The sequence below is a fragment of the Phytophthora ramorum genome (assembly GCF_020800215.1).
Source record: "Phytophthora ramorum isolate Pr-102 chromosome Unknown Phyram_PR-102_s0017, whole genome shotgun sequence".
NCBI lineage: Eukaryota > Oomycota > Peronosporomycetes > Peronosporales > Peronosporaceae > Phytophthora > Phytophthora ramorum.
This window is the reverse complement of record NW_027150663.1, coordinates 217,162-234,423: the sequence shown is the minus strand read 5'-3', so window position 1 is coordinate 234,423 and position 17,262 is coordinate 217,162. Positions and strand designations below refer to the sequence as shown.

Sequence of the window (17,262 nt, the reverse complement as noted above, 5' to 3'; positions counted from 1 at the left end):
GGGTTCTGTCGCCACCTTCGCTGCTCATGTCGACTCAAAAGTTCCCGGAAATGTGCACGAGCGCAGCATCCACGATAATGTTTCTGGATTGTCCGCGCGGATGTTGCGCGCAGCTTGGCTGTTGCTTGCCTGGCTCCTTGTAGAATCAACGGGGCGCAAACACAGGTAGCAACCCAGGTCATGCGTCGCTGCTGCACACATTGCCGTGCTCGATGGCAACGCCAGAAACACTGGATACGGATTGCGGCACACCATCGACGAATCCTTCTCGCGATGTTCTGGGCGCAATAGACTCGGATGAATCTCTGCAACCTTAGAGCAGCTTGGAGTTGAGCTCGTGCAAGTCTTTGGTTCCCCACTGCTCGTCTGGCAAGAAACGCTCGAATGCAGCACTGAAGCATCACCGCTGCAAATGGAACCACACAGCGCCACAGTGCAACCAACTTACCACGAGTCAATTGAACGGGGACGTCTACTGCTCGTACGACAGCCGGAGGGTGACGCAGGATTCGTCTCGCAAACAAATGGGCGCACGTACATCCCAACCACCAGGAGAGTAGCTGCGCTGGGGCGTGAAAATAAAAGCCACGCATGGGTATGATAGAAGCGAGTATCTGAAGGCAGTGCGTCTTGTGGTTTGCCATAACTTGAAGCGCCTGAGTCAAACTGGCTGAGTGCCGAGTGATCTTTGAGGCAATCTCCAGCTGACGCCGCCAAATCGTGTCTTGTAGACGCTGTCGTAACGCCACGGCTGCGCGTCTTCTCCATGAGCACTGGATCACGAGAGCCGCTGAGTGGCTGACGGTATTAATGACGCGATCTCTCGCTGAATTTGGGGCGTCCACTCCGTCGAAGCTCAGCCAGCGCTTTCCACTGCGTGCAACAAAGTCCCCAGTGTGCAGACCACGAACGAACTTGTCCGTGAGCTGCGTGAGAGTCTGCAGACGAGGGTAGACCTTTGGTAGACTGCGATGGACAGTTGAGTCCGATCCTCCTGACGACAGTTGCGCCAGTCGCCGGGGTTTTCGTCCAGCGACACCATCGGTCGGCAAAGGAGGCAACTCTGACGACGGCCACGCCCGCTTCGCTGAGCGCATCATTCAGTTCATCCCTGATCTGAATGGTCGTGGTTCAAATCCTCACTATAACACTCCATATCGCAACCGTTCCGACTTCCCAACACTTTCCGACACTTGGGTAATCGTAAGTAACAGGGATCGGAAAAAACCCGGGAAACTAGACTCAGGTACGTCGAGTAACCCGTATAAAAGTCGAGTAACCCGTATAAAAGTCGAGTAACCCGTATAAGAGTCGAGTATCCCGTACATTGTCGAGTAACCCGTATAAAAGTCGAGTAACCCGTATAAAAGTCGAGTAACCCGTATAAGAGTCGAGTAACCCGTACATTGTCGAGTAACCCGTATAAATGTCTAGTAACCCGTATAAGAGTCAAGTGACCCGTTCGAATGTCGAGTAACCCGTATAAAAGTCGAGTAGCCCGTATAAGAGTCAAGTGAGTCGAGTAACCCGTACAAATGTCGATTAATACGTATTATACACATAGAGATATTGAGTGACCCGTATAAGTATCAGAGCGTCGTTGTCAGGTAACCCGTACATGTGTCGAATACAGACAATCCTCTCGGTCGTGATATCCTGAGTAGTGATACCCTCCACGGAGAGATATGGGGAGGGCTCCCGATGACCGTCACCATACAAGCACGAGTCAAATATACCTCTACCCTCTAGTTACTGGTTTGTGATACAAAACACGTCATTATCACTATTCAAAGGTGCTTAACTATTGCTAAAGTCCATTTGGTGCAGGACGTCCGAAGAAGTCGAGCATCGACTTTTGCTGCTTGTGGCCTTGTCTACACGCAAGCTCCTCTCTAAATACTCGCTGCATCGTTCGAAGCCCGATAACGTCCCTTGAACGGACCCCCATCGCACCGGCGGTAACGAAAAGTTGTGCTATCCATTGAAGACGCTCCTTCAGCTCCTCTGTGGACAGGTTTTCGGGCGTTGGATAGGTTGAAGAAGTGCTTTCTTCTTCTTCGTCCTCGATACCGCCATCACCGACATCTTGACCGCACCCATTCTCGCGCTCTGAAGACTCGACCCGGCAGAAATCTTCGTCCGTTGGTTCATCCGCGAGGATGTTCTCGTCCGGTGGGTTCAGCAGCTCTTCAACCGACATCGGATTCGAGGGGTGGAGACGCGTCAGCATCTCTGCCAGCTCGTTCACGATGTCATCCTCCACGCCCGGCTCGGCGTACTCGCACGTGTAGTAGTCAAGCAAGCCAGTCTTCTTCCAGCAGTTACTGAAGACGCTGGGAAGCAGGGCGTTCCAGCTCTCGATGCTCCACAGTACTGCCTGCTGTACGTCGACGCTGTAGAGCTGTTAAGTTCAAATGTACCAATTTTACGGCACATTTCTGCCTTGTAATAACTCCAGCGAGTGATAATGTGGTGGTTCCCGACGCTATCACAAAGGAGAGGATTGTCTGTATATACTTGTATATAACCCGTGGTAAGTGTCGAGTAATCCGTATGTTGACTATCCTGTCAACATGTTCCTACTCTAGGACTACACCTTCCAGGCGAGGCGACGTGCTGGGAGCGAGACGCGAACGTGACGAGGAACATATGGCAGGTACTAGTGTTCGGCTGCCCGTGCACTTGGCAGTTCTGTGTCGTGATCGTAGGAGTACTGTCGCGAATCGCGGGGTAACCCAAGCGCAATGCACGGTTGCTAAACCAGTCTTCAACATTTATCTCTTTCGTAGGATAAGATCTACACAATCTGCGTCTCTAGTTCCGCTTCTAGTCCAGGTCCAACCAGCAGGTCATCCATGCTGGACTGGGCCTCAGCCAATAGCGCCTCGAACTCCTTTCCGATACTACCCTGTTTACGGGGCGAAGCCATGTCGGCCTGAGAGCCGTCGTCAGAGAAGAGAGTCTCGCTTGAGAGGGCTCGCTCACGCACCATGCCAGAGGAAGGCGAGAGGGATCCTGCGGCTCGCTTCGGCTCCAAATAAAACCCCTCGGGCTTGAGAGGAAGTGTCTTGACACGCTCTCGTGCGAAGAGAAGCGAGCATAGCTCCTTCAGTACCTCGTCGAGTACTACATACCCACACAGCAGTCGAGTTTCCGCCTCGTGATCATTCACTGCCGCATCATTGTCTTCGTCCACGAGCTTCTTTCGCAGCTCTTGCAGCTGCGCCGCCCCGTTAGGCAAACGATTCAAGCGACGCAGGGCATCGGCATACACCTCCTCTAGGATACTACGCAGGCTTTGAACCGCCGGCAACACTTCATCCAGGTCGAACACAACCGCCGAGCACCGAGACTTTTGTGCGAGAGCATAAATCAAGCCCGACAGCGCAAGGTTTTCTTGGAACGAGTTCTCCAGCAATCGCTCCACGCGGCTCAAAACAATGCGTAGGAAAAGTGGCATGTTCTCGGCATCCCTTCCAGCAGTTAATCTCTGCAGGAATTGTGACTGCGTTCGCTGTCGAAGGCCAGCCGGTTCCGCTGGCGAAAACGAAGGCAGGCTGATGCTTAAGTACACTTCGCGCAGAGGCTTCATCGAGTTGCGCGTGGCGGCCGTCCGACTGGAAGACCCTCTTGAAGGAGACGTCGAGCCCGTAGCAGCAATAGTAGCAGCATCAGTGGGGAGCCCAGCCATTTCTGCTGGCGTCGCTGTCGGTGCCGTTGTCGGAGATTCTGTTGTTGCCTCTTCTTGGTAGTCGACATCGTCGTCGTCAGAATCATCCAGCTCGTCAGGGCCACGCTGGCATGCGGCGTACTCTGCATCCGCAATATACGAAAGCAGCGACAGCACTTGGTCTTCTTGGTCATCAGCAGCCGGGATTTCCTCAGCCACATCCTCCGGGCCTGCAAACGCGCGGATTTTCCACAGATGAACGTTGGAGGCCACAGACGAATCCGGGAAGCGCGATGCAAACCATATCGCACCGTTAGCATGTGCGCTAGGGCTGATCAGCGAAGACGCCGTAGGCCGCCTCCGCGGACTCGACTCGCTCTCGCTCTCAGCGCCATTCTCAGGTATACTAACTGTGCCGAGCAACACACTATCCGCGTACTCGTCCTGCAGTTCCAGCACGCTAGTAAATAAGTCAATTGTGGCGATACACAACGAGCTCGAAAGAGAGTCCATGTGGCGCAGCAACTCTGACGGCAGCTGATGAGCTATTGAAGACCCCGGCGCTTGTGTTTCTTCAGCAGACCCAGATGAGTCTTCCTGCGCAGTAGGTTGAACGGGCTTGAGAGAGGCGGCATCAGTAGCAGACGCAGCTCTGCGCTCAAGGAGAAATTGTAAATAAATGAAAAGCAGCGGGTTCGCGCGTGTGTCTCGGCCGCAAGCTGTGAGTTCCTCCAGGATAATGCGTGCGTACAAAGTGGCAGCGCAGGCCGCAGCCTCCGATGTGTGCAGCAGACCTTCGAGAAGCGGGCCTTCCAGAAAACGAGTCCGGAACTGGTCCAGCAGCTCGTCTGCTATAGAGCGGCGCTGCAGTTCACCTGTAACTTCATCAACCTCCTCCAGCTCATAACGCGCCACCATAGCGAGCGTACAGCAGAAGCGCAGCCGCACGGCCAGAAAACTTAGCTCGACTTCCATGTTACCATCAAGGTCCGTCGACGACGCTGCTGCAGCCGGAGTATTCGCCGTCGTCGCCAGTGTCTTGGGAAGCGCATCGAACGCCGAAATCACGCCGTTCACTGCGTAGTGGCAGAACGGCGTGAGCTGCAAAACGAAGCGACACAGCGCCTTGTCGTGCACCGCAGCAGCAATCACCAGCGCCTCTCGACACTTTTCCCCCACTTTGCCGACAGCGTACATGTGCGGCAGCAGTCCTGTAAAGAGGATGAGCTCCGGCACTTCACTCTGCGTGTGGTGGTTATGCAGATGCAGGAACGGGTCGTCACTCGGCGACCGCAGTCGGTTGCTCCCACCGCCGTCTTGGGCCTTGGCAGCCATGTCCGTCGTGCGTATCATGAGTCGATCTGCATGCAGGAAGAAGAACTCAGTCTGCACAGGGTCTCCTCGCAGCTTCTTCCACAGGATGTTGAGCAGACTGATGAGGTACTTTCGGACCGTGGGGTCTTCCACCTCTTTGCGTGCGGCCGCCTGGATGAGCGCCACTACCGATACGTGCACCTCCCTTGTAGGCAGAATTGGGTAGCTCACGCGACTCAACAGCGCGCCAACGAACTGCATAGCGAGCGACATGATGCCGCAGGGCTGGTCACGCCGCCCCACCTCGCACAGGTGCGGGATGATCTGCTTCTCCAGAAGGTACTCGAGGCACTCGTGCGACGCGTGCTCCTGCTGATCCGGGGACGGCGGCGTTTGGGATTGTGCGCGCGAGCGGGAACGGGCGCGCGGCTCGGCGGCGTCCTCGGCCGCGGCTTTGGGGCGCGCCATGACCATCTCCCAGCGGTCCGAGTTGTTCTCCTCCTCGAAGATGAGCAGCACCAGCTTGAGCAGTGAGTCGCGCGTGTGGCTCTCGAGCAGCAGCCGCCGCTGCTCCGCCGGCTCCAGGTCGCGCGCCAGCACCGACTCGAGGAAGCGCGCGACTGTCGTCCACCGGTGGTGGAACTCGTCCACGCGCGACTCGTACAGCGTGGGCGCCACCATGTCCGCTGCCTGCGCCAACGCATCCGACGCGCGCGCCGCCACCTGCCGCAGCTTGGAGCGCAGCCAGCTCATGGCTTCTTCGCGCGTGCAAATTACGAGATGAGGGGAGTAATAGTATTCATGTGGGACACACTAAGTTGTAAGATGGAGTGAGGCAGAATCGTTATGACGTTCGGCAAGTGATCCAATGGGTTCATCCCATTCCATACTCTCTACACGACGCAAATACCTTCTCAATGCTTCGTTGATAGCTATCGTATAATGCGTTTAACAGTTTTACTCTACTTGGAATTTTCAGAACTTCGCAGACTCTTGAGAAAGCTCTTTCCGTCGCAGCTTGCCCAACGAGATACACCAGCCTTTTCGTCCCAAGAAGCGCTGGACGGGATCACGAAGTCGAGAGGCACGTTGCGATGACCATGCAACTGCTCGAACGTGGCCAGCATCGGCTCTACGTGCAGCTCCCACTTGGCAGCAGGAATTTGAAGACCAAACTCGATCGCTTCCAACTCATCGATCGATCGCGTAACCTAGTCAAAATAGGATCCACGGTTACGAATGTTGTTCACAGCATACCCAAGTTTGAACCCGTGCATTTCTTCTGGCCACGCCGCACCTGATGGTATCACAAATATGTGTGGTACCCGTGAATGTCCATAACCTCTGTAGAACATTTTCAGGGCTGGTAAAATGCGCTCACTCCACACCGCCTTGAAAAAGTCCCACACAAAATCCATAGCCTCTAGCTGGGATCTATCTCGAGAAACTTGTTTGGCGTATGCATTCTTACTATAGGATACGAATCCCACGCACAACATTTCCAAGCTTGAAACCCCACGTTTGTTTGGGCCATCTAGCATATCTCGGACCACATACGATGCGGGAACTCGGCAATGACCGTATTTCCGACGGAAAGCTTTCAGCGCTGGCAGAATACGCTCACTCCACTGCTTCCTCAACCATCGGACGTGTTTGCCCAGGGGACACCCCCATGCCACTTTCGGCCACACCTCATCTCCAAACGGAACTCGAAACGCAACGGGAATGATCAGGTGCTTCAGGAGCTGGAGGAACTGAGGAACTTGAGGAATGCAGGCTTTACCGCCTGCTGCCACGCCACGGGGTTGTGCACAGCGAGGGGCCAAGACACCGGCGACGCGGATCGCCCCCACGCGTAGCAGGCGACTCCGTGTCACCGACACCAGGCATCGCTCAAAATCGAACTGAAAATGGGACCAGTATTTAGGCTTTCTTTTCCACCAATCGTCGCTAGTTTCTGCCGCATCCACACAAGCGGCCCAGCAGATTGATCACTTAGCAGTACCGGAAGCAGCATGTTCGGATTCGGTAAGAGCAAGGAGCCGGAGCCCGCGGCCTCCTCGTCGAATTCCTATGCGTACGAGGAGCCTACGTACGACTACAGCGCGCCGGCGGCGTCGTCGTCCTTCGACTCTCCGTCCTCGTCCTCCCTTGGTGGCGGCGCGTCAACGGGCGCGGCCGAGATGCAGCAGCTCATCGTGGAGGAGCAACAGCGCGCGCTGATCCAGCAGGCCGTCTCCAAGATCACGGCCCTCGCCTGGGACAAGTGTAGCGCCAGCAAGCCCGACTCGGAGCTCTCGTCCAAGGAGAAGGACTGCATCAAGAACACGGCACTCGCTTACCTGGACACGAGCATTTTCGTGGTGCACCGCCTCAACAAGTCCGGGAGCGCCTAAGCGCGTCAGGACCCAGTGATAGACGACTACGGTATGGCAGGCAGGATAAACGTCGAGACAATAAACGAGCACCCCAGCCTAATTGTCGAATCTATTCTACTAGTGCAGTCCGTTCAGTTCTTTATGTCTGTCTAAGCTCCTCTGCCTGCTCTTTGGACGCGCCATGGCGGCCGCTGCTTTTGTACACGAAGAGGGGCACGTTACCATAGGGTCCAGCGTCGTGGCGCTCGTCGGGGATGAGTCCAGGGATACCCCACGTGTTGCAAATGATGCGCACGTCCTTGTCGGTCTGACTCAGCAGCTTCGTGAACTTGGGCGTCAACTGGTCCAGCGCGTCAGGCAGCAGATACGTGACGATGGCGGTGGCCTCCGATAGATCCTCCGCCAGCAGGTCGCCGTGCGAGACGCTCACGAGCTGCTGCAGGTCGTTGGCGACGATAAGCTCGCGGAAGCGCTTGATCAGGAACTCCTCGATCTCCACGCCGCGAGCACGGGCGCCGAAGCGCTTGGCAGCTTCGATGCAGATGCGTCCGTCACCGCAACCCAAGTCGAATAGAACCTGCAAGGATGTAGTAGCAAGCAAAGAGAGAGTGAGTCTCCTGGTCATTTCATAGCTCGAATCGACTGACGCACGTCGTTGGGGGTCACGCGCGCGATGTCTACGATCTTGGACACGACGTCGCGGTCGCTCTGACAGGGAGGCGCTAGCGAATCGCCCTCCATCCACATAAAGGCACCGGGATTCTGCTCCTCCTCGTCCTCCTCTTCGTCAAAGTACACAGGCTTGGGTGCCGCCATTGTCACGATTTCAATGTGGACTCGACCGCCATTTGCTAGAACCTGCATTAATGTATTTACCCTCTCAAGCCGTTTGCAACGAAGTGGTTTGTAACCTGTCTAATTGTATATCGAAACGACGCGGGCGATTACCCAGTGCTCGCGCGCAGCCCAGCTGTCGGCGCCGGCGGAGCCTGCAGTGGAAGCGCGGCCGCCGAAAACAGCGAGATCTGTTGTAAATGGTCTACGGAACTGCGTCGAGCGCGAGTCAATTGCTGGAAAGACACTTGAAGGTCGTCTTCTTCGGCGCTGGCCTGGGCCAGGGCCAACTTCAATTCAATGCAGCGCCGCTCAGCTCGACGCACAGCATGGCGCCGCTCATCTCGCTCTGCCTTCGCTACTGCTGCTGCAACTTTCGAGTCTGCTAGCTCCTTATGAAGCCTCTGCACGTCTTTCTCGGTGAATTTCGGCGTTGAATTAGAGGCTAGTGAATCGCTGCCGCTGGTGTTACCGCTCTCGCCGCTACTTCGACGCAGCAGCAGCTTGCGCATCACGGAGGCCACGCGTGCTTTCCTCTCCTCTTCTTCCTGTTGTTGCCGTCGCTGCTGCTGTCGCGCCTTGAAAAACTCGGCATCTTGAATCTGCTTCTGGGTCGTGTACGTCTCTGCGATGGCCAAGTCTCGGTCCTGCAGCAGTTTAATTATTCTTCGTTCCAGAAGTGCGATGCGCTCGTGGTTATCGTCACGTTCATCCTGCAGAGCCAGTAGTTTCTCGTCCAAGGTTTCCCACTCCCTCCGTGCACAAGACAATTGGTCCCAAGCTGCCTCAAATTCACCTTCAGCTTCGGCAAGTGCGAGTTGTGCCTTGCAAGTGTTTTCAAATTGTTGTCGCTGTTCCTCCTTCGTCGACTCGGAAATTCCATCAATGCATTTGTTGTCGTCTTCATCACTTTCGGCCTTGAAGCCTAAGAAAACTTCGTCAGGTAGAGAGGTCAGCTCATCCGCTGCAGCAGAGAGCAGCCATTGCACAAACGGCTCAAAGACGACGAGCGCCTCCGTCGGCGCTGGTAGCAGCTCTTCCTCTGAAGACATTCGTGCGGATATGATGACTACCAGCTCGCCATTTCGAGAGTGCAGTCTTGTACGGCGTCAGCTATATTTGCTTTTCATCCAGCCCTCAAATAGCCTCGAACTTCAAGCGAACGAGCCAGCAATCAAGAGCCAATTCACGCTAGTGCTTTGAAGCTGTTCGAATCTCAAGCGAATCCACGCGATCACTATATCAGCCGACGGTTTGTATATTGTTCCCCATTTGGGGATTGCAAGTATGGCTACAACTGTCTAGCGGTTGAAGCGACGAAAAGGCAACCGTTCCTGTTCACCAACCTCGTCGCTCTCACTATCGTCGCCCCGTTTCCTCTCTTCTCCATCATCCTCCTCATCATCGTCGTGTATCGTGAGCTCCTCCTCTGTCTCCTCCTCATCAATGGATCCGTTCCCATCTAATAGATTGCTTTCCGTCTGGTTCAATACCGCTTGAATCGCCATCGCTTCATCACCACGTCCCAAATGTGTGTACGCTTCCAGCACCGTCTTGAGCATGAACCGGCGCTGAAGAACACGTCTTCGCTCACCATCCAATGATGAGAAATCCTCAAAGAGTATAACCACCTCGTTGTAGCGATGAAGACGAAGGTTGGCCGCCATTCCGATCTCCGTCACTGCAATACCCAAAGGAATGTGTTTGTTCAGACGCAGAGCATGCACCATGTCGGATACGCGCTCGAGATCGTTGATGAGACCTAACCTGTAGTAGTATACTACCACCTGCTCGAGCGCGGCGTACTTGATAGGCATGCCGCTATCCAGCGCGTAAACGAACAGGTTGTCGACCAGATCTGCACGATGAGCTCGAACTCCAGCCACGATAGCCTCGCATAAGGCAAAAGCATTCCAATCAAGCGAGTGCGTATACCGCAAGAAAAACTTCCGTATATCCCCGGCACCCTTCACCGTGAGTCGCACCATCTTGTCCTCTTCGTTGTGCTCGTTACCAGCCTCGCCATCAAAGGGAAGTGATTCAAGCATCAGTGTGCGCATGAGCGGATATATGGCATGGTGGCTGACTGGGATTTTGTGCTCATCCATGATCTCCAAGATCTCACATGCTACACGAAGCCGCTTGCTACGAGTGCTAGACGTTGCAAACGCGACTCTCTTACGGAAGAGGTACTTCGACACGCGCTCCTTAATATCACGGCTTGCTTTTGATGACAGCATCAAATTGCGATACATTTCCATCAGCATCGCGTCTTCTCCCAACTGGTTCAATTGCTGCAAACAGATCTCAAAACGGAACTCCGTGAACATCGACATGGGCATATCCGGCGGGTGGCTGTAAAACTTCATCGCTCGCTCAGATTCTCCACAAGCTGCTGCAGTCATCATAATCATCGGTAACAGCGACAGCGGCACGTTTTCACCGGGTAGAGTGGTCACAATCTCCTCACACATATGCATCACACTTTCAAAATCGGTAAAGCTCTCATCGTGCAGCAGCGCATTCAACGCGTGGAAGTAGGACACTTTGGTCACATGAACGTCATGGCGCCGCATCGTATCCAGTAGCTGCAGCGCTCCAGTCGCATCCCGCACGTGTCCAAGTGCAACAAAAACCGATTGAGCCAGTCTCGGAGTCAGCAGGCTCGCCCCCTCCGCGGCTCGTTTGGCATCTCCTTGTTCTCGGAAGCAGCTCGAGAACTTGTCCACCACGTCCTGAAATCGCTGCTGGCTGTTCAACGCCCACGCATAATGTTCACAAATGACCGACCAGTGCTTGCGTTGTCCGGCAAAGTGCGGGAACTCCTGCTCCCAGATGAAAGCCACGGCCTCCACCTGCGCGAATTCCTGGCGCTGCCTCATGTGGTACAGCATCCTGTCCAGTTTGCCTGTGGCGGCTTTCAGCTGCCTCCTCGCCCTCTGGAAGCCAGTCTCCCTATCCACCACCGCACGCGGATCCGCCAGCTCCCGTGCCATCTTGTGCAAACTCGCTCGGGCGCGCTCCACGTTCTTTTTGGCGGGGGATCCGCTGGAGATGAGAGACGGGAACTCCCCCGCGCCCGCCTCCGCGCGCAGCTTCACGTCCTCCGTCCTTCTTGGCAGCTCTTTTTCTCGGCCCGTATCCCCTGTAACTACCGTCGCGTTGCCGCGCGAGGGACCGACGTCCGCGTGCAGCTGCAGGTGGAAGCTGAGGCTATGCGCGTCCGGTCTCCCTCGTCCCCGCGGGCCCTTGGCGCCGTCCTCTTCATCCTCCTCTTCGTCCTCGCGGGGACGCGCAGTCGCCTGCAGATGCAGCGGTCGCGACAGCCGCCGAGCCGTCGTTAGCGAGCGCAGCCAGGACGAGCGCCGACGCGCCGTCGTTAGCGAGCGCAGCCAGGACGAGCGCCGACGCGCCACCTCCGCCAGCATGAAGCCCGGCCGATCGATGTGTGGCCAAAAAGCTGTGGGGTTTAACACGAAACCTGTCCATCAGCATGGTATATGTCATTTGAAAGGGTCAATCAATACTCTCTTATATGGCATATGCCAATGCGCAGTGAAGGACACTTGCCAATCAAAAAGCTGATGGTGAGGTTGCTACTGTCGCCCCCCGGGCTTCGAGCTGAGCGCTTGAGCTTGGCGGCGCGCGCGTTCGCCAGCGGCCCGAAGGGGCTAACAGACTCATGGGAGGGTCAGGCGAGCCCCGAGTTCCGCTTGTTCCTCCAGATCAACAAACACCTGATGGTTCCAGTCAAATTTCGCATTCCGGTCGGAGACGAAGCATGGCCGAAAGCTGCGTGAAACATTATTATTGGATTAAGAAGGAGCTGAACGAGCTCTTGCTACACAGGAGCATGTGTCTGATGAAATCGGTACGCATTTAGTTATTGCAGGTATTCACGTGTGTGTTTTGCAGATGTAGATAGGATTAGCAGCCGCGTTTCTTAACTTGTTAATGTGTAAGGAAGTCATGGCAGCTAGGTTTTCTGTCTACTGTCCTACGCACGAAGGTGCTCACGTCACTTCGTATTATAAAGAACTATGCGATGTAAATGTTTGGACGCCGTCTCACTCATCAGTGCTTAAGGAAGTCTGAAGAATTTGAGTCCGTCGCCAGTCATTCTCGTTGCTCATCCGTACCTGGTGTTTCATTTGGTATTGCTTGTCATAACTTTAAAGGACTCGTGCAGCTGTGGTTCTTAAAAGGCGTGTCGTATTATCACTGGTCGATCGATACGAGAACATCACGGTTGAGCTATAAGATGTTCAAGAGCTTGCAGAGGTGCCAACAACACGCATTAGTTAGGTTAAGCCTTTGTCTTAATCACCCAGCAGCTGCCAGCACTCAGACAACAGTATTTTCTTAATTTCCTTTTTCAAAAGTAGAACTGCACGCGTGAAAAGCTGGTGGCCACACGTGAAGACCACTGCACACAGTGACTTCTTACAAGGTTTTCACGTATCTCTCACGTGAAAAAACTTCAAAACACACATGAAAAAGCCTGCCTCCCTGACGAAATGTACCTTGGTATGTACAAATCGAAATGGACAAGGAGATGCAAAGGCAGAAACTGCTGCTGCTGCAGCGGAAGCGGGGGGCAGTGATACTGTTGATGAAGACGAGTTTGGCGACTTCGAGCCGGACGATATTGACGGAGGCGACAAGTTGCTGACAAGCAAAGCGACCAGAGTTCACGATAATACTCCTCTGGCTACTGTGGAAACGATTCTGCGGCCCCGGCCAACGAACTCATGAAAGCACTTATGGCTGACTGTGTAGGCAGAGGAGCCACTACTGGCGAGTGCAACTGGTACACCTTTCGTAGCGATTGTCTTGACATTGCCGACGATAAGTGCCACGCACCCGAAGGGGATGCTCGATGTCGCGCTGCCGACGGGAGTATTGACGATTGTGGAACGACGCTGGACAAGTGCCGGTTTTTCGAGGCCTGTCGTGTCGTCCGTGGGCGGCACCTCCGGGATCTGGCTGCAGCGTGATCACGTGCGTTCGCCCAAATGCACAGCAGCACAAGGACCCTCATGTAGAAGCCTTGAAGAGGTTTCCACGACATCAGCGTACTTGCTTCCACAGCGTTCCTCGCGATGATGAACGGGTACTCATGGGTTACCAGCAGCGCGTAGAGTGACGTAGAGACCGGGTGTTTCTTGATAGCTGCGAGTAGACTGCCTCGCGAAAGAGAAATGTAGAAATACCGAAAGGTGACAATGAACGCAAGCGCTGCGTTCTGCTGAACGATAGTCACAATGTTCACTGCATCGTGCCAGCCTGACATCGAAGTCATGCACAAGTCGGCGATGCTCAGTACCGTGACACTTGTCCCCAGGACGGCAAACACTTCTGCCGCTCGCATGAAGTGGCGCAGTGACGCCAACTTGCACTGCTTCACGGCGTCGCGGGTGATGATGGCGGCCTGCAAGACGAGCGTGAGCACCAGTGTGGTCTCTGAGATGTCCGTCACGGTCTGAAGAGTGTGCTGGTCCACGTGAGCAAACGGCACGAGCGTGACAAAAGAGATCCACCCACTAGCGACTAGCAGCTGCACCCGCGGTTGAGCGAGTCGATTCGAGGCCGAGTAGAGGCTCCAGAAGTGAGCAGCGAAGACGAAGTCCAGCACGAGGCTCACGGGTAGGAAGAACCCGAGGTTGACGGCGGCTTCCACTCCCTCCCAGTGCATCCGTCGCTCGGATTTCTCATGCATTCGACTTTGGCTCGGATGTCAGACACTTCAACGTCTCCGTATTTAGAAAATGGGTACATTTTCACTCTTTCCGGACCAAGCACTCGTTCTGTCCCATATCCGAGTTGCTCGCCGAAAACGAGGGGCTGGCGGTCACAAGAGCCCTGAACCAATGCTACGCAGTCGATCGCGCAGCGTGGCGCTGCTGGCGCGGGCATTGCGGCGCTCGTCCGCGTGCCCCAACCCAGTCTTGTTGTCCGCGATCACTGGCCCCCAATCCGCGCACCGACACTCGTCGTTCGTGCCCCAGGGCTTTGACTCGCAGAAGCTCCGGAAGACTCCGTCGTTCGCCATCGCTGCCGCCTTCGAGGGCCACGAGGACCTGGAAGACGACGACGACGAGGTCGAGCATCTCTATGGCCACGAATCGGAGCCCGAGAGCGCCGAGGACGAGCAGGCGCGCGCCCTCAAGGAGCAGTTCAACCGCGGCATGGAGAAGAAGAAGCTCTGGATGCAGTCCCTGGCTTCGCAGAAACTCTACGCCGCCGTCGTGAAGAGCGTGTCCGACTGCTACGCGCCGCTGTACGCTGCCATGGGGCTGGAGGACAAGTGCCCGCTGCTCGCAGTAGTCAGAGACGAGGCCAAGGCGGAGCACGAGCTCGAGACGCAGTACCAGCCGCTGCGCTTCGACGACATGTTGACGAAATCCACGGAGCAGGAGGCCATGGCGCTGCTGGTCATCGCGCAGCAGCCGGTGCTGGCGCTGACGATTGTGGAGCACCGTCACAAGCTCGCGCAAGAACTGGAGAGACGCGCCAAAGCAGGAACGGGAGTCGTGCTGCCGGGGACGAACGTCATGGAGGACGAAAACGTGGTGACGCTGGGTAGCCACCTTCGAATGTTCTACTCGTGGGCCATGAGCGCCTACGCGATGTGCGGCTCGGACTATTACCCGCTGATGTTTAATATCTACCAGCGCGCGCAGGACGCGCAGGTGTACGTGACGGCCAATATGAACGTCCAGTACCTGTCGGCGCTGATCACGGAGAGACGCTATGATGAAGTATTCGAGTTCTATGAGTCCGTCACGCTAGAGCACCTGCCTACGTCCTTGTACTTCTACAGGCAGTTGCTGTTTGCAGTGTCTGCGACTCGACAAGTGGATCTTTTGGATTCGATCCTGGAAGATATGCGTGTAAAGGGCTTCAAGCTACGTGCCGATGACTACTTGCGTGCCATGCGCACGTACGACAACGAGTATTTCTTCACCGAAATGAAGCCAAAGGATAAGCGGTGGTCCAACCAAAAAAACCGAAATGCACGCAAGACAAAGGAGTCGGAAACTGTGCTCGTGACGCCCAGAGACTCATACGACATGTGCTTGAAGCGGATTCGTGAACAAAACGAGCACCCCGAGGAATTCGAGAAGCTCGTCGACGCTGCGCAGAGCGTGTTGGCGCTGTTTGACACGATGGTGGACATCGACGGATTGGCCCCACGACACGAGCAGTTGTTCCCACGTGTGATCACGGCTGCTGTGTACGCGCAGGAGTGCGAGCGCGTCCCAGAGCTGCTGGCTCTGCATGGTGAGCATGCCGATAAACCTCTTCACTACGCCGGCGTTCGCATGGGTGTGAATGCGCTACTGCTGCTAGACAAGCCCACGGAGGCTTGGGGTCTTATTCGGGAGGCGAACCCGGATCTCGAGCCTCACCGGTTCGCGCTCATGGCCAACATTTTCACTTATCTGTGCTTCAAGAAACGTGGTGCAGACATTATCGCACTGATGCATGATGTGGACAAGCTGGGGGTGCGGGGGGTGTTTACCCTTTCGGTGGTCAAAAGTTTGGTTCCTGCGCTGTGTCACAGTGTCGACAGTGTGAGCGACGACGAGTTGATGGAGACCATGAACCATTTCGACGGTACCTTCCGCTTGCGCACCAGCGAGCACCATTTTGGTGTGTTCCTGCGCGAGTGCTGCCACAGTGGACGTTTGACACTGGTAAAGACTGCTCTTGAACAATGGTTGGCTACTTCCGGCAACAAACGTCCGCTTAAGGGCGCTGTTGGTGTAAGGCTCCTGAGGGCATTTGAGGGCGAGTCTGACTGGAAGTTTATGGCCGAAGTGTTCGAGCTCATCGACTTCGCTCAGGTACATAACGAAGAGGATCGCAATGCCATTGTGATCGCTGTCTCGCACGCATATACAGCTCTCGGTCAACCTGAGCGCGTGAAGCGTGCAGAGCACGTGTCAATGGTCGCTAGCAAGCGGCAACAACAGCTACGTCAACACAAGTCTACGACGTATCAAAAGAAGAATGTGCACCGGCACCCTGATAGAGTGAACACTACGTCGGGTGTGGAGGCGAAGCCAGTGGTGATCAACGGCATCCCTGTCACTTCCTCGTCCTCATAGGTCAAGTTGTGCGCTGTAAAACGTTAATAGTAGCTTCATGGCAGGTACACCAATGGTGTGGATGAGTTTTCTTGCCTACACAACGAATTCATGACAAAGCATTTATGGAGGCACTACATAATAGTAGACCGTCTTCAAATTCTCTTTTAACAACACACTTTTCGATGCATCACTTGACTTTTGTCGCAATCAATATTCGGTCTCCTGGGAAGGGCAGCTTGCCAAACGAGATACCCCAGTCCCTTTCATCCCAAGGAGCGCTGCACGGGATCACGAAGTCGAGTGGCACGTTGCGATGACCATGCAACTGCTCGAACGTGGCCAGCATCGGCTCTACGTGCAGCTCCCACTTGGCAGCAGGAATTTGAAGACCAAACTCGATCGCTTCCAACTCATCGATCGATCGCGTAACCTAGTCAAAATAGGATCCACGGTTACGAATGTTGTTCACAGCATACCCAAGTTTGAACCCGTGCATTTCTTCTGGCCACGCCGCATCTGATGGTATCACAAATATGTGTGGTACCCGTGAATGTCCATAACCTCTGTAGAACATTTTCAGGGCTGGTAAAATGCGCTCACTCCACACCGCCTTGAAAAAGTCCCACACAAAATCCATAGCCTCTAGCTGGGATCTATCTCGAGAAACTTGTTTGGCGTATGCATTCTTACTATAGGATACGAATCCCACGCACAACATTTCCAAGCTTGAAACCCCACGTTTGTTTGGGCCATCTAGCATATCTCGGACCACATACGATGCGGGAACTCGGCAATGACCGTATTTCCGACGGAAAGCTTTCAGCGCTGGCAGAATACGCTCACTCCACTGCTTCCTCAACCATCGGGCGTGTTTGCCCAGGGGACACCCCCATACCGCTTTCGGCCACACTTCATCTCCAAACGGAACTCGAAACGCAACGGGAATGATCAGGTGCTTCTGGAGCTGGGG

General features: G+C 55.0%; 7 protein-coding genes across 7 annotated transcripts; 2 read left to right on the top strand and 5 right to left on the bottom strand.

Annotated features, from left to right (window-relative positions):
- Positions 1 to 2,797: 2,797 nt before the first annotated feature.
- Positions 2,798 to 5,737, bottom strand: KRP23_13211 (FHF complex subunit HOOK interacting protein 2B; the record flags this gene model as incomplete). Its single annotated transcript, XM_067883893.1, has 1 exon — positions 2,798 to 5,737. One exon carries the CDS (start codon positions 5,735 to 5,737, stop codon positions 2,798 to 2,800), a length of 2,940 nt encoding a protein of 979 aa, XP_067738530.1.
- Positions 5,738 to 6,999: 1,262 nt separating this feature from the next.
- Positions 7,000 to 7,380, top strand: KRP23_13210 (Mitochondrial import inner membrane translocase subunit TIM8; the record flags this gene model as incomplete). Its single annotated transcript, XM_067883892.1, has 1 exon — positions 7,000 to 7,380. One exon carries the CDS (start codon positions 7,000 to 7,002, stop codon positions 7,378 to 7,380), a length of 381 nt encoding a protein of 126 aa, XP_067738529.1.
- Positions 7,381 to 7,501: 121 nt separating this feature from the next.
- KRP23_13209 (Protein-lysine N-methyltransferase) lies at positions 7,502 to 8,178 on the bottom strand (the record flags this gene model as incomplete). Its single annotated transcript, XM_067883891.1, has 2 exons — positions 7,502 to 7,939; positions 8,014 to 8,178. The coding sequence occupies 2 exons, from the start codon at positions 8,176 to 8,178 to the stop codon at positions 7,502 to 7,504; spliced, it is 603 nt and encodes a 200-aa protein (XP_067738528.1).
- Positions 8,179 to 8,306: 128 nt separating this feature from the next.
- KRP23_13208 (uncharacterized protein) lies at positions 8,307 to 9,248 on the bottom strand (the record flags this gene model as incomplete). The annotated part of the gene is made up of 1 exon (XM_067883890.1): positions 8,307 to 9,248. One exon carries the CDS (start codon positions 9,246 to 9,248, stop codon positions 8,307 to 8,309), a length of 942 nt encoding a protein of 313 aa, XP_067738527.1.
- Positions 9,249 to 9,497: 249 nt separating this feature from the next.
- On the bottom strand, positions 9,498 to 11,624 carry KRP23_13207 (uncharacterized protein; the record flags this gene model as incomplete). Its single annotated transcript, XM_067883889.1, has 1 exon — positions 9,498 to 11,624. The coding sequence occupies one exon, from the start codon at positions 11,622 to 11,624 to the stop codon at positions 9,498 to 9,500; it is 2,127 nt and encodes a 708-aa protein (XP_067738526.1).
- A 1,283-nt stretch (positions 11,625 to 12,907) lies between these two features.
- KRP23_13206 (uncharacterized protein) lies at positions 12,908 to 13,915 on the bottom strand (the record flags this gene model as incomplete). Its single annotated transcript, XM_067883888.1, has 1 exon — positions 12,908 to 13,915. The coding sequence occupies one exon, from the start codon at positions 13,913 to 13,915 to the stop codon at positions 12,908 to 12,910; it is 1,008 nt and encodes a 335-aa protein (XP_067738525.1).
- A 151-nt stretch (positions 13,916 to 14,066) lies between these two features.
- On the top strand, positions 14,067 to 16,310 carry KRP23_13205 (uncharacterized protein; the record flags this gene model as incomplete). The annotated part of the gene is made up of 1 exon (XM_067883886.1): positions 14,067 to 16,310. The coding sequence occupies one exon, from the start codon at positions 14,067 to 14,069 to the stop codon at positions 16,308 to 16,310; it is 2,244 nt and encodes a 747-aa protein (XP_067738524.1).
- Between the last annotated feature and the right edge of the window lie 952 nt (positions 16,311 to 17,262).